This window comes from Hyperolius riggenbachi, chromosome 2 (assembly GCF_040937935.1).
Source record: "Hyperolius riggenbachi isolate aHypRig1 chromosome 2, aHypRig1.pri, whole genome shotgun sequence".
Taxonomy (NCBI): Eukaryota; Metazoa; Chordata; class Amphibia; order Anura; family Hyperoliidae; genus Hyperolius; species Hyperolius riggenbachi.
The window spans coordinates 101,186,332-101,201,028 of NC_090647.1; the positions used below are offsets into that span (position 1 = coordinate 101,186,332).

The window sequence follows — 14,697 nt, forward strand, 5'->3', positions numbered from 1 at the left end:
TTAGCTGTGCTACACATACAAATCATAATATCATCATTTTTTTTTCGCTTCAGTGTCTCTTTAAAGAGAACCAGAGATGAAGCAACCTCATGTATTTTACCTTATAAATCAGTGGGAACATGACAGTAAACACCTAATCTGCTCTTTGTTACATTGTTCTCTGTTTAATTTGCCTGTTATCACCTCTAAGATAAGAATCCCGACTAAGCAGTCGGTCTGGCTTTGCTACAGAATAATTATAGCTGAGACTGTGTTCTTTGCTGTCTTCAAGTCCAAGCCTGCCCCCTGCTGGCTTTGCTCAGGAATCATTATAGCTGAGTCATTATAGCAAAGCCAGAATCAATGCTCAGTCCGGGATTCTTATCTCAGCTAGATAACAGACACTTTTAGCAGTGAGGATGGAACAGAGAGCATGGTAAATGTTTTCTCTAATGTTCCCACTGATTTCTATGGTAAAATACACAAGGGTGCTTCGTCTCTGGTTCACTTTAAGAAAAACATTTATTTGTTACAGCTGTTAATAATCCTGCAATAAAGCTGCATTGTGTCTAATCCCTGCTTTCATGGAAGCAGACATATTGTTAACATCCTACTCTTTCAGATTAGCTTATCTACCATGGCAGTCAGGTGACACAGGGGAAAGATCAAATTACAACTTGTGATTAGACACAGATGAGGGGGAATCAGAGACAGGCTAAACTCTCTAAATACTTATAACGGTGCATTTCTGTATGGTTTCCTTCTGTCCTATGCAAGAGTTCGGGTCGAGACTGTAGAAAAAATAACATTTGTTTTATACGATGTTCACTCAGGGCTTGTTCACACTGCAGGCGTTTTTGTTATTTTTTAAGCGTGAGCGATTTTTCAGAATTGCCCTGAAAGCGCTTAAACAATGATTCTCTATGTGATAGTTCATATCTAAGTGGTTCGTTTCCGATTCCGCCTCAATAGAAGGTATAGCAAAAACGCAAAACGCTCACAAAACCACTTTGTGGAGCGATTGCGTTCACATTTTTAAGAATAAATACATTGTATTTATTCTTTTCCAGATCAAAGAGTTCACTTTCTGAGTTGCGTCAGCGAGGGAATTACCAAAACGCTCGGGAAAAACGTGTCGGAAGCTGCTAACCACAAAAGAGAATCGCCCACCCAAGCGCCGGGAATCGGAAAGAAAAAACGCCTCAAAATAAGCCCACCGTGGACGGACACGCAAGCTGAACGCAATGTGAACAAGGCCAAAGAGATTATTTAGTCAGTGTTTGGGCATTGCAAAATCCTTCCTTTCCCTGATTTACTTTCTGAAATGTATTACTGGTGGTGACATCTTTATAACTGGCAAATGATCTCTGTGGAATTGGGAAAAACAGAGATGCCAGAAATATTTAAATGTACTAAAATCAATTTAAAAATGGGAGGTAGACGACTCAATGTTTGGAAACACGTCTTTCTTGCAGTTCTCTCATCTTCTCTTGTTCTTGTCTCGTTCATCCAGGAGAGCCTATGCCAGTCAGGAAGAAGCCAGGAAGCATCGTCATATCTGGCTCTATTAATGCCCACGGCTCTGTGCTGGTGGAAGCCACTCACGTGGGCTCTGACACTACCCTGGCCCAAATTGTGAAGCTAGTGGAGGAAGCTCAGATGTCTAAGGTAAAGCCACAGCATTCTGTGTGAGGTGGAGAGGAATACTGTGTGTACAGCATTTCATTCCTCTGTGATAATATCCCTTCCATTACTCAGGCCCCTATCCAGCAGCTGGCTGATAAGATCAGTGGCTACTTTGTTCCCTTCATAATCGTTGTTTCTGTTGTCACACTGCTTGCCTGGATAACAGTCGGATTTGTGAATTTCAGCATCATACTCAAATATTTCCCGGTGAGTAATGTTGCGTTTTTGTTTGCTCCTTGAGTTACCCTGAGGCTACATTGTGTTATGTTCCCTGTAGGAACAGGAAAGCAGCGCTGCATGTTATCTGCACGTTGCATCGCATACAATGAAGCATACAGTCAATGAGACGTATGCTTCACTGTTACTGTTAAGGCGGGTATTTTGCGATACTGCACTGTATGCAGTGCCTTGGGATAGCACATGCCATTACACCGCACCTGCTGCACTATGAACGTCATATGGTGCATTGCAATGGGGCAAACCATATAACAGTGCGTCCGTTAAGTCCTACTGTTATGCACCACCGTGAATGCAGGTTATGGTGGGCAAACAAGATACAATAAAAGGTTTACATTTTACTGCAAGTCCATTTTTTTAATTCACCTGGAGCCTTACTCAATAAAAGCAATCAGAATAAATGCCCTCCTTAAACCCCACTAACCCCCCCCCCCACACACACACACACACACACACACACACACACACACACACACACACACACACCTCCCTTAGGGGCTAACAGGACTCCAATGGATATAATCCACCTTATTAGGAGAATTAATGTTTACTGTAATATGACTGGTCAGAGAGGTATAAAAAATGCATGTTGAGGGAGAGAGAACAGGAAGAGAAAGTAAAGGTGTGACCTTCAAAAGAAAATTACTTTAAAGGATAAACTTGAATTCACACACCTGATGAACACTATAGCTAGTGGTTTACGAAAAACGGAGAGAAATTTTATCAGAATTCTCTAAAGAGATACAGAATACCATGGGGGAAACCACTCTGCAATGAAAGAAACAGTTACAAATCAAATCAAACCAATAAAGGAAGCAATCGGTGCCTTAAACAAAAGGAGTTGAACATTTGGAAACAGAGGTGGAAGCGTATGGCGTAGATTCCACAAACCATATCAAGTCTATGAAGTCACACGGACACCAAATATAGGAGATTACAAGCACTGGTCTGGATGATCTAGAAAATCGTCTTAAACATTTTTGCCAGAAGACTTCCCCTTCCCCCTACATGACTAACCCCTTAGCAATGGCTGGATAGTGTAATGGTTTTCTCTGCCTGGCACAGGATACCAGGGTTCAAATCGGCTCTTCCTGTTCAGTAAGCCAGCACCTAGTCAGTAAGAGACCTTGGGCAAAACTACCTAACACTGCTTCCGCCTACTGAGTGTGCCATAGTGGCTGCCTCCGACAGGCGAAAAGCGCTATACACATTTTTTATTATTATTATTATTATTGGTTTGGGACCTGTTTAAGTCAACGCCTTTATTCCTTCATGATCAAAACAAAATCCCAAGTAAAGCACACCTACGGTACTTCATGGTTCTGCTAATAAACACAAGCACAGAATGATTATTGACAGTGCTTGTTCAGTCAGCAAAGTGGGGTTAGATCAGCAACCAAGTTGCATTGTATAAATGCAGCCAGTTACGTTCCCCTATAGCAACCCCAGATCATTTGAGGCAAAAAGCAAGTCAGTGCCCACAAGTCTTTGCTAATTCCCATTTTGCGGCCACCAAAGTTTCCTACTGTCACACCATCCATGACCTCACCCTAACTCTAAAACTCACAAATGGACTCTAATACTAAGCCTTCTAGATAGACAATCATGCATCTCCATGGAGCTGCAAATACTCTGTGCCACAGGCACGCTGCAACAAAGGGCAGGGCTTATACTGTTTCAAACTATTTTTTTGTTTTTTGTTTTCATGTCATTGATTTGCTTTGCCTCCATTCCCAGAATTACAGCAAAACTATCTCCAAAGCCGAGGTGATCATACGAGTGGCCTTCCAGACCTCCATCACTGTGCTGTCCATTGCGTGCCCCTGTGCACTAGGCCTGGCCACACCCACCGCTGTAATGGTGGGCACCGGAGTAGCTGCACAAAATGGCATCCTCATTAAAGGTGGAGAACCTCTAGAAATGGCACATAAGGTCTGTCTATCATATTGTACAGCTTAAAATGTTTCATTTTTTTTATTAGTTATTATTTATTTATAAAGCACCAACATATTACGCTGCACTAGATAGTAGTGTTACAGACAGGGCCGAATTTACCATAAGGCACTGTAGGCGCGTGCCTACAGGCACCTTATGTGGCAGAGGCAGCTCCCCTCCCTTCCCAAATATCTCCTCTCTCAGCAGAGCCAGAGGGCGATGTCACTCACCACCAGTATTGCATCCTCCTCACTCTGTCCCTGCAGAGCTCCAGCTGCCACGCAGATCAGCTGTACACTTTGACCACACACACTGCCATTTGCCGCCTGCTCTTCTCATCTTGGTGGGCTTGAGGCAATGTAAGGTGGTGATTTATGTGTTGCCCTGCCCCTGTAGCGTAGCCTGTTTTGTATGGTAACTAGGGTCATATATATATATATATATATATAGATAGATAGATAGATAGATAGATAGATAGATAGATAGATAGATAGATAGATAGATAGATAGATAGATATAGATATATAGATATATAGATATAGATGTAGATATATATATATAATTTTTATTATTATTAAAGTAGATGGGGCCTTATCCAAGATTTGGCTGGGCAGGTCCACTCTTTGATTTAAACAGCTGTCAGGTTCATGTACATTTAGCCCTTTGTTATATAAGAAAATTGGGGCTGTGGCTGTGGCCTGTGTTGAGGGGCAGAGTTTGGGGCACTAGAATCTCTGGGCCACATTTATCAAAGCATTACCAACAGTTTTTTCTTCTAAAACTGTTCTAACCAGCAGAGGAACTGTTCTGCATCATAGTGAGAAACTTCTCAAATCCTACTTAATCGCGGCAGTTTAGCGTGGCTTTCTAGAGCTGCAATACAGTTAAGAAAAGTGCAAATCCGTCCCTAAACTGCTGCAGATTAAGAAGTGCTCAATAGCAGTTCTACAGATAGTGCAGCAGTGCTGGCTAGACAAGATATGTGAAGGGCTCCTCCCCCCTCAAGCCTGCTGACAGCAGATGTGTTGGTTACTGCAGCAACAGTAATTTCCCTAACACACTGCACTGCCTGAGAGACTTTCCTTACTCCTCCTATTCCTAACAGTTTAAGAAGGAATCTGCACTATTTAGTGATTTCTTAGGATGTCTGAGACAGTTCTGCACGGATTTATAAAAACCTACTAAAATTTTGTCTCAGACACTCTTGATAAATGTCCCCCTCTGTGCCTACAAGCCCCTGAAGTGTAAATCTGGCCCTGGTTACAAACATCAATACATAGGGGTGACAGGCAGCATTAGGTCAGAACCTAAATACAAGAATGCGAGATCATGCAGCACAAGGAAATAGGCGTGCGAAGCAATGCTCATTCAGTCAGTAGAGTCTCAACGGGATGTTACATGATGGTAAATGATCAAGCAGCTGTAAGCTTGTTCTGAACACCACCAAACGGTTTTCATCCCAGAACCTTTGATAAATAGATTCCCTTCATCTTGGTTGCAGAAAAGCTGTAACGATGTCTGTGAACAAGAACTTGGATTCCGTTATTTGAAAAGCATATTTGTGTTTTCTCGCTTCAGATTAACACAGTGATGTTTGACAAGACCGGTACAATTACACACGGCGTCCCTAAGGTGATGAGAGTGCTGCTGCTTGGAGACGTGTCCCGGGTACCGCTAAAGAGGATGCTGGCAGTGGTGGGGACAGCAGAGGCCAGCAGTGAGCATCCTCTAGGAATGGCTATCACAAAATACTGCAAAGAGGTACTGTCATAATCTATATGAACTCGTGCATGGGGATTATTACTTTATTAAGCAAGATTTAAATTACTAGGATTGAGCATAAATTGTAATTGCTGCTCATATTGTCAGTGTTCCATAGTACTATTTTTATCATTTATATAGCTCCAATATTTTCCGCAGCACTGTACAGAGTATATAGTTTTGCCACTTAACTGTCCCTCAGGGGGGCTCACAACCTAATCCCTACCATAGTCATACGTCTATATATGTATTGTGTAGTGTACGTATTGTAATCTAGGGGCAATTTAGGAGAAAGTGAATTAATTTATCTGTATGTTTTTGAGATGTGGGAGGAAACCTGCGAGCCCGGAGGAACCCCATGCAGACACAGGGAGAAAATACAACTCTGTTAAGATAATTCCCTGGCTGAGAGTGGAACTAGGGACCCAGGCAAAAAAGGGCGCCAGGAAATTGGGCGCAGGGCAAAGCCGAAAAATGTCTCACCCTCCTCCTGTAAAATTCCCGGCGGCATTCATTACTATTTCCTCTCCAGGCTGCCATGGACTCAGGGGAAAGCAGTAATTTGGCTGTCAGCTGTTGCTGGCGACTGATTCTACTCTGTTTTTATAGCAACTTGGGATCTGTCTTTTGACAGCGGCCAAATTACTGTCTGAGCCCCGCCATAGCCGAAGTTCACGTTATGGCCTATAGCAGCGCATGGTGCGCTCAAATTTCCCTGCACCATTTGTGCCTGTCTCGACCCAGTGCTGCAAGGTGAGAGTGCTAACCACTATGCCACCGTGCTACCTGATAAACTTTGCTGTAGTGTAACTATAGGTTGCTAGCACCAGGCAAGTAGCTATACAATTAGCACAACGCGGGAGTTGCCATGGTAGTGTGCGGTGCACCACTTGCATAGGTAGCATACCAGACCTCACCATAGTAACGCATGCCTTAGCCAGGTAAAGTGAGTTGCACTGATTGGGTAACGTGCACTACTCCCCTTCCGTCAGTACTGCTAAAATTGCCATACACTGCCTGTGCACAAGAAGTTTACTGAAATTTCATCAGACCCCCTGTGAGATGGTAGGAAATCAATTTGCTTGACAGCAGATATGCACCTTGAAATTGGAAAACCCCATTAAATTTTCCATAAGCCCGTTTGAGCCGGTTCACACTGACCCCCCCAAAAAAGGTCTATTTCCGGAACGCAACTAAACAGATGTGATGGGATCGTATGTTATCAGAAGGATCCATTCACATCAGTCACATCAGTCCATTTGAAACAACAACGGTCTGCGATAATGCCGAATCGACATATGCGTTGCACTGACCAATCACTAACATTTCGTAATGATGCCCAAATAAAAACTGATTTGTTTGATGGATCAGATTTTAACCCGGATCGGTTTTTGATGCATGCAGTGTGAACCATAGTCCAAGGTGTAAGTGTGGCTGCAGGGAGTGACACTCCACTAGATATGTGTCCAAGGTGTAAGTGTGGCTGCAGGGAGTGTCCAAGGTGTAAGTGTGGCTGCAGGGAGTGACACTCCACTAGATATGTGTCCAAGGTGTAATTGTGGCTGCTGAAAATTGTGTAATTGTGGCTTGCTGAAATTCTGTTTCTCCCCACGCTTATAGCCTGATGAAGCGGGCGTGGCCTGCGAAACGCGTTGCACTTTTGGGGTACTATATAATAAATGTGATTACTATTATACAGACAGTCTTTCGTGTCTGTTTTATGGAGGTAAGTCCACCGCTTCCTCCAAGCAAACTTTAAAGGTTTTATCCACTTTTACCCTGCTGGCGCCTCTGTTCTGCGTTTGCTGTCTAACTATATATATATGTGATATAGCACTGCATGATGTCCAAATTACCTGCCTGGGTGCTGTGGCCAACAGTATAGTCAACACACGAAAAGTTAATACCACAGAACTCTGGGTGTTTTTTGGTGGGAATGATGTCCCTATTTTGGGGGAGCGTTGGTTAGCCAATACCTCAAGACAATTATATAGAAAACTACTTCCTCAATTCACTTTAGCCACATTCATTTCTTTATTAACATCAATGCAAAAACAAACAATGGATAAACCCCTCACAAAAACAGTGAGAACATGCCATGATGGAATTTTATACAGCCCACTCAACAACACACACCACACTGAAACCTGGGATCCCAGCTAATTGCATCAACTTGGCACTGATAAACTCGTCACTGTTTATCAACAAATGGATTGATGTGAACGTTATTGGCAAAGGCTTTTTCAAAGAGTTCACTGTATCAACTGCCACTAACACATCACGTCAAACAATAGTTAATTAATATGGCGGGAATTCATTCTGACAAACTTAAAGAGAAACTGTGACCAAGAATTGAACTTCATCCCAATCCGTAGCTGATACTCCCTTTCCCATGAGAAATATTTTCCTTTTCACAAATGGATCATCAGGGGGTCTGTATGGCTGATATTGTGGTGACCCCCCCCCCCCCCCCCCACACACACACACACACACACACACACACACACAGGAAACTGTGAGGACTATGGTCCTGGCAGTTTCCTGTCTGTGAACCTCGTTGCATTGTGGGAAATAACTGTTTACAGCTGTTCCCAATTGCCAAAAAAGCTAGCAGCATCTCCTTCCACTGACATCACTTGCCAGCAGTAAAAATGTCACAGTGTGATAAATGTCAGAATGTACATCAGGTGGAGGAAAGATTTTACAATGGGCTAACATTGACTTAATCATTTATACATAATTATTGTAAAAATGAAGCTTTTTTTATTACATTATTTTCACTGGAGTTCCTCTTTAAGTTGGACAAGTAGTGTAGCAAAGCACAGATTTTGTAGCAAGTTCATGCAGCAACAGGTATAGCATATAGGCTGCCCTGAGGGGCTCTCACCCAGAATGTCCTCCCACAAAGTTACCATCAAGGAAGGCTGATTACCGTATTCTTAGGTCAAGACCGATCCCATCTAAAGGTGTAGCTCACATCCAGTAACCACTTTGGTGCGTTTTGCTGTTGTAAGTGCAAGCTTGCTTAGGAGCAAAATTGTACACATCAACGCTGAGCGAAGGGAAACATTGCCGTAGCTGGCATAGCTGCTCCCACCACTACAACAGTATGGTTGTGCAAAAAACAACAATGTCTATACCTCCAACCACTCGAGTGCCATCCTTTTCATTATTCTATATTACAGCACCCTCCGGGGGCTCCTGGTAAGCCCCACCTCTCATTCAGTGATTGCTCTGAGCTCAGGGAGGTTGGGGCTTACCAGAAGGAGCCCGGAGAGGGTGCTGCAGAATAATGAAGAGGACGGCACTCAAGGGGGCGGAGATGAAGACTCTGCAGCCCACATTTTTTTTCCCTATTATCCCATTGCCTGTAAATAGTGCAAGACTTCCGAGACACATATCCAAAGCTGCCACGACACATGAATTGGGAATCATTCTGTAAGGCCTTTTGGCCAGGACTCTAACTGTTTGAACTGTCTCACAATGCCGTGTAATGGGAGTTACATACATCCCACCCCTGTGTAAAAACCTGTAGTTGATTTGTTCACTGCATCAGCTGTAATTCACTCTTGTCTTGTATTAACTGTTGTATTATTATACCCTGTATGCTGTTCTACAGTGCCACTGAAGATGCTGGTGCTATATAAACCAATAATAATAACAAAAATCGCAAACCCACAGCCCATTGCTCTGGCCCTATAGCCCAGCATAGCTGGGTAATGCATATGCCACTGTGAAGCAGGTGATTTTGTTGCGCGTCGCTGAGCTGGGCGCCTCTATAGCACCAATGCTATGATGCGCATCCTGCGTATGGGTAATATGGGGTCCCAGAAATCGCCAGACCCTGAATTACTCCTCCCCCAAGTTGATACGACTTGGAGGGGTAATACCCATGATACCCATGTTTCCCCGAATATAAGACACTGTCTTATATTCTTTTTTGTGGGGGAAATATGTGCTAGGGCTTATTTTTGGGGAGGGGCTTACTCACAGAGGAGGGGTAGACAATATGTGTATGGGGAGTTGTGTAGTCTCTTACCGCACCTCCCTTGTGGCTGCGCCCCCTCCGTTCCCTGTAACTGCTCCGGTGTATGTGGCATGCTATTAAAACTGTTTGGCGCCCTTTGAGCCTCATGCTGACGTTATACGCTGGGTCGGCTCTGTAACCGCGCTCCCCTCTCAATTTGCGTGCTAATGCGCATATTGATTATGATGAGAGGGGAGCGCAGTCGCAATGTCGACCCAGCATACAATGTCCGCGTGACGGTCGAAAGGCGTCGACCAGTTTGAATAGCATGCCACATACACCAGAGCAGTTACAGGGAACGAAGGGGGGCGCAGCCACAAGGGAGGTGCAATAAGAGACTTCACACCTCCCCATACACTAAAACCGTCCCATTTAGATAGGACTTATTTGGGGGAAGGTCTTATTTTAGGGGAAACATGGTAGTATTTAATGCTGCCAGGAATTTGAGCTGCACCAGGGTGAGCCGTCATTTGGCTTACCCTGCGCCCAACTCACCAGCAGCGCACGTACGCATTACACTGAACACTACTGGGGATCATAAGACATATTTCCACCCTGCTGTTTACCAGTGCCTCATGCTTGTGTGATTCTGCACGTCCTCCTCTATGTAAACACACAATTGCTGGCAGGCCCAGAGTTCAGGCTCAGTTTTTTTTCTTGAGGTAAACATATCACTTGTTTTGCTGGTTCTGCTACAAATTAGTATGACCCAAGTAAGCCATGTGAGTTGTTTTATCCTTTCATTTCTAAGCAGATAAAGGTGATTTTACAGAGACACTGATTAGCATGCGCTGCTGTGAGGCAACGCTGGTAAATTCCCTTTTTAATCTGGCAGACATCAGTGGTCTTGCATAACACCGCTGATCGTCCTTACATGACATTCAAGTTCTTTTACATCAGACTTTTAGAAAGCTGTGCCCCTCTTTGATATCTATTATGTTAGTGACATATTCTTTGTGAAGTCTGTTATAATTATTATTTAGGATTTTTATGCCGCCAGCATTTTCCTTGGTTGTGTACAATATACAGACATATACAGAATACAACCTATAGACATTTACAAAACAGTGGCATACAGGTAATAGACAACTGAAGAGTTTAGCTAATACATGATTGTACATGCAGGTTGAAAATACTGTATGTCAGCTTTCTCAACCTTTTTACCCCGTAGGAACCATGAAAATAAGTTTTGGATCTTAAAGTGGATCCGAGATGAAAAACTAATTATAACAAGTAACTTGTCTATATATCTTATCTGAAGTTTACACAGCAAATCTAGCTGCAAACAGCTTCAATAGAATATGATTATTTATTCCTGTGATACAATGACAGCAGCCATGTTGTTTGTAAACATTACACAGAGGCAGGCTTATCTGTATCTTGAGCCATCAGCCTAATCCCCTATCCTCCTCCCCTCTGCCTCTGAAATCAATGGCTAGTAACACCTCCCCCTCCTCCTGCCCAGACTGAGCTCCCATGAGCCCTTGCTACTGCCAAGGCTCTCTGAAAACCTGTGGGCGTGGCTTTTTTAGGTTATAGGGAATTAGAGTATTAAAACAAAAACAAAAAAGTATTTGGCTTGAGGAATGCCCTATAAACAATAGGAAAGGAACACAATTATGCAATGTGTAAAAGTTCACCTCGGATCCACTTTAAGGAACCCCTGCAAACAATTTTTTGAACTTGAGGAACCCCTGCATTTATTTTGCAGGAGGCATGGTCTTAAAAATAGATGAGGTTGTTAATTTCACTGCTCCCTATTACATTGCCACTTATTATACTGTCTCCTAGTGCTTTTTATATACTTATGCCCATAGGGATGTTTATTTTTTGCATCTGAGCAACTTTCACCTCCCATTCATTTGCCAAAAACTTTATCACTACTCATCACAATTAATTGATCTATATCTTGTTTTTACCGCCACCAATTGGGCTTTCTTTGGGTGATACATTTTGCTAAGAATTAATTTATTCTAAATCCATTTTAACAGGAATATTAAGAAAGAAATGGGAAAAAAATCATTATGCTTGGCCATTATAGTTTGAAATTAATACGTGCTACCATAATTAAAACCCATGTATTTTATTTGCTCATTTGTCCCGCTTATTACACCATTTAAAATATGTCCCTATCACAATGTATGGCGCCGATCTTTTATTTGGAAATAAAGGTGCATTTTTTCAATTTGCGTCCATCAGTATTTACAAGCCCATAATTTTAAATATTATATTAACCACTTTACCCCCACGCGTACGAATTTCTCCGTCCCTTTTTCCATCCTTTCACCCCCAGGGACGGAGAAATCCGTACTTTCCGCACTCCCGCCGCTGCCCGTGCTTCCGCTCGCTCTAGCGCGCACTCCCGCGGGTAAACAGGCCACCCGCCGCTCGCCCGGAGATCAATGAATGGGAAAATCCATTCCCGTTCATTGATCTAAGCCCCGCAATGATCCGCTGCTTCTCCGCTAAGCAGCACGATCATTGTGAAAAAAAAACTTTCTCAGCCTCCTAGTACTTCCTGCAAGTGTCCGGAAGGACACCTTTATTTCCAATTAAAATATTGGCGCCAAACATTGCGATAGGGACATAATTTAAATGGTTTTATAACCCGGAGAAATGGGCAAATACATTTCATGGGTTTTAATTACACTAGCATGCATTATTTAAAAACTATAAAGGCCGAAAACTGAAAAATAATATTTTTTTCCCACATTTTTTCCTATTTTCCCATTAAAACACATTTAGAATAAAATAATTCTTAGCATAATGTCCCACCTAAATAAAGCCTAGTTGGTGGCGAAAAAAACAAGCTATAGTTCATTTCATTGTGATAAGTAATGATAAAGTTATAGACGAATGAATGGAAGGAGCGCTGAAAGGTGAAAATTGCTCTGGTGGTCAAGGGGTAAAACCCCTCAGTTGGGAAGTGGTTAATATACTCCTTTGACATGGATATTTAAAAAGTTCAGACCCTTCGGTAACTATTTATGCTTTTTTTTTGTCTTTTTTTTTTTTTTACAAAAAAATGTATTTGGGTAATTTTTGGTGTGGGAAATAAACAGCTAATTTTAAATTTTAAATGTAAACAAATGTATTTATTTAATACAAAATGGATGAGGGTGTAGTTTTACTATTTGGCCACAAGATGGCCACAGTCAAAAAGTCCTGGAAGCGTACGATCACGCATCCAGGAAGCATTTGGAGGACGGGAAACCTTTTTTAACTCAGAAAAAAATGCAGCCACTGATAAGAGGCTGTCGGTTTTTCTGCAGGGGGCTTTGATCAATGAATGGGATCTATAATCCCATTCATTGATCGCTGGGCTAACAGCCGGCCACGGGAGCGGGCGTGGCTGGTGGGAGTGCGCGCAGTCTATCTGGACGAGACTGTTCGTCCAGATAGGCTTAAAGAGAATCTGTACTCTAAAATTCTTACAATAAAAAGCATACCATTCTATTCATTATGTTCTCCTGGGCTCCTCTTTGCTGTTTCTGCCACTCCCTACTGCAATCCTGGCTTGTAATTGCCAGTTTTAGGCAGTGTTTACAAACAAAAAACATGGCTGCTAACCAGCATGTGATAGGCTGAGAGAAGCTCAGTCTGTGACTCATACAGAGCCTGCAGGGGGCGTGGAGGGTGTGTGCATAGCTTCTACCTATCACAGCAGAGCAGCACATTCCTGAATGAGCCAACAAAGCTGACAAAGGAAAGAAGATTAGATTATATAACAGAGATAATACAGCTACTGTGCAACTAGGAAAGGCTGCAGTAAGACAGACCACATTAGAACAGGTATAGGAACTTATAGGATAGAAGAAATAAGGCTGAAAATGTTATTACAGAGTCTCTTTAAGTGGGTATTAATGTGCTCATTATTATTCTGACCCCCAATTTAGTGTTTCTTTTTACAGTACCCCCTATTACATTGTGCTCTGTTATACTTCCCCCACGATGGGTGAAAATGCCAAGAAACCCCTGCAGAGTACACAAGGAACCCTGTGGTTGAGAAAGCCTGCTGTATGTACTCACTTTACACAGCATTAACCACCCTGGCGTTCTTTTAAATGTGCCAGGGTGGCAGCGCAGCACTATTTTTTGTGTTTTTTTTTTTTTTTTTAATCATGTAGCTAGCCTAGCGCTAGCTACATGATTCCCCCTCCCTGCGGCGTCCCTCCCACCCTTCCGATCGCTGCCGGCGATCAAGCCCATTCAGAAATCCCATTCTGAACGGTATTTCCTTTAGGGCTTCCCCCGTCGCCATAGCGACGATCGTGATGACGTCATTAATGTCTAGACGTCATCGGGAATCCCGATCCACCGCTCAGCGCTGCCTGGCACTGATTGGCCAGGCTGCGCACGGGGTCTCGGGGGGGGGGGGGCCCTATAACACGGCGGGTAGCAGCGCATCGGCGGTAATCAGTGTAAACAAGCAGCAAGCAAATTGCTTGCTGCGTGTTTTTAAAAAAATTATCAAAATCGGCCCAGCGGGGCCTGAGCGGCGCCCTCCGGCGGTAATGGACGAGCTGAGCTCGTCATTACCGCCAAGGAGGTTAATAACACATAAGAGTAAAGAAATCCCTGTCCATTTGAGCTGCTTCTAAGGGGAAGCTGTGTACAGGGGGGTAGTGCAGTGGTCAATGGCTAGTTAGTGCCCTAGACAAGGCCGGGTTTATACTTTTTCCGCCCCTAGGCCAACTTTCTTGCAGCTTCCCTTCTATGTGCAGCACCCCCTTCCTATTCCCTATGCCAGTGTTTCTCAACATTTTATTGGTATGTACCCCTTTCAAAACCATATACTCACGAAGTACCCCCTAGCATAGTAAACATTATCACAAGTACCCCTTGACAAATATATATTTAATCGTAGTACATTATAATTGGTTTTAAACCATTTCCAAGCTTTTACTATTGCTTATAATTAGCTAATATACTAACTTGGCTTTGTTTAAATAAGAATTATCATTTTCTAAAACTCTAAATTTGTTATTCTTGGTTAAGTATATGAAGCCCGAGTACCCCCTGGAACCCTCAAAAGTACCCCCTGGGGTACGCGTACCACACGTTGAGAAACT

The 14,697-nt window shown here is 43.0% G+C and overlaps 1 protein-coding gene across 2 annotated transcripts in view; it reads left to right on the plus strand.

Annotated features, from left to right (window-relative positions):
* The window catches only part of ATP7B (ATPase copper transporting beta), a 164,105-nt gene that overhangs the window by 126,483 nt on the left and 22,925 nt on the right, over nt 1–14,697 (plus strand). For both annotated transcript variants that reach the window (XM_068267125.1, XM_068267124.1), the window contains 4 exons: nt 1,493–1,647; nt 1,738–1,872; nt 3,640–3,834; nt 5,416–5,598. In XM_068267125.1, the coding sequence (XP_068123226.1) occupies nt 1,493–1,647; nt 1,738–1,872; nt 3,640–3,834; nt 5,416–5,598 (668 nt within the window). The remainder of the gene's footprint in view (nt 1–1,492; nt 1,648–1,737; nt 1,873–3,639; nt 3,835–5,415; nt 5,599–14,697) is intronic.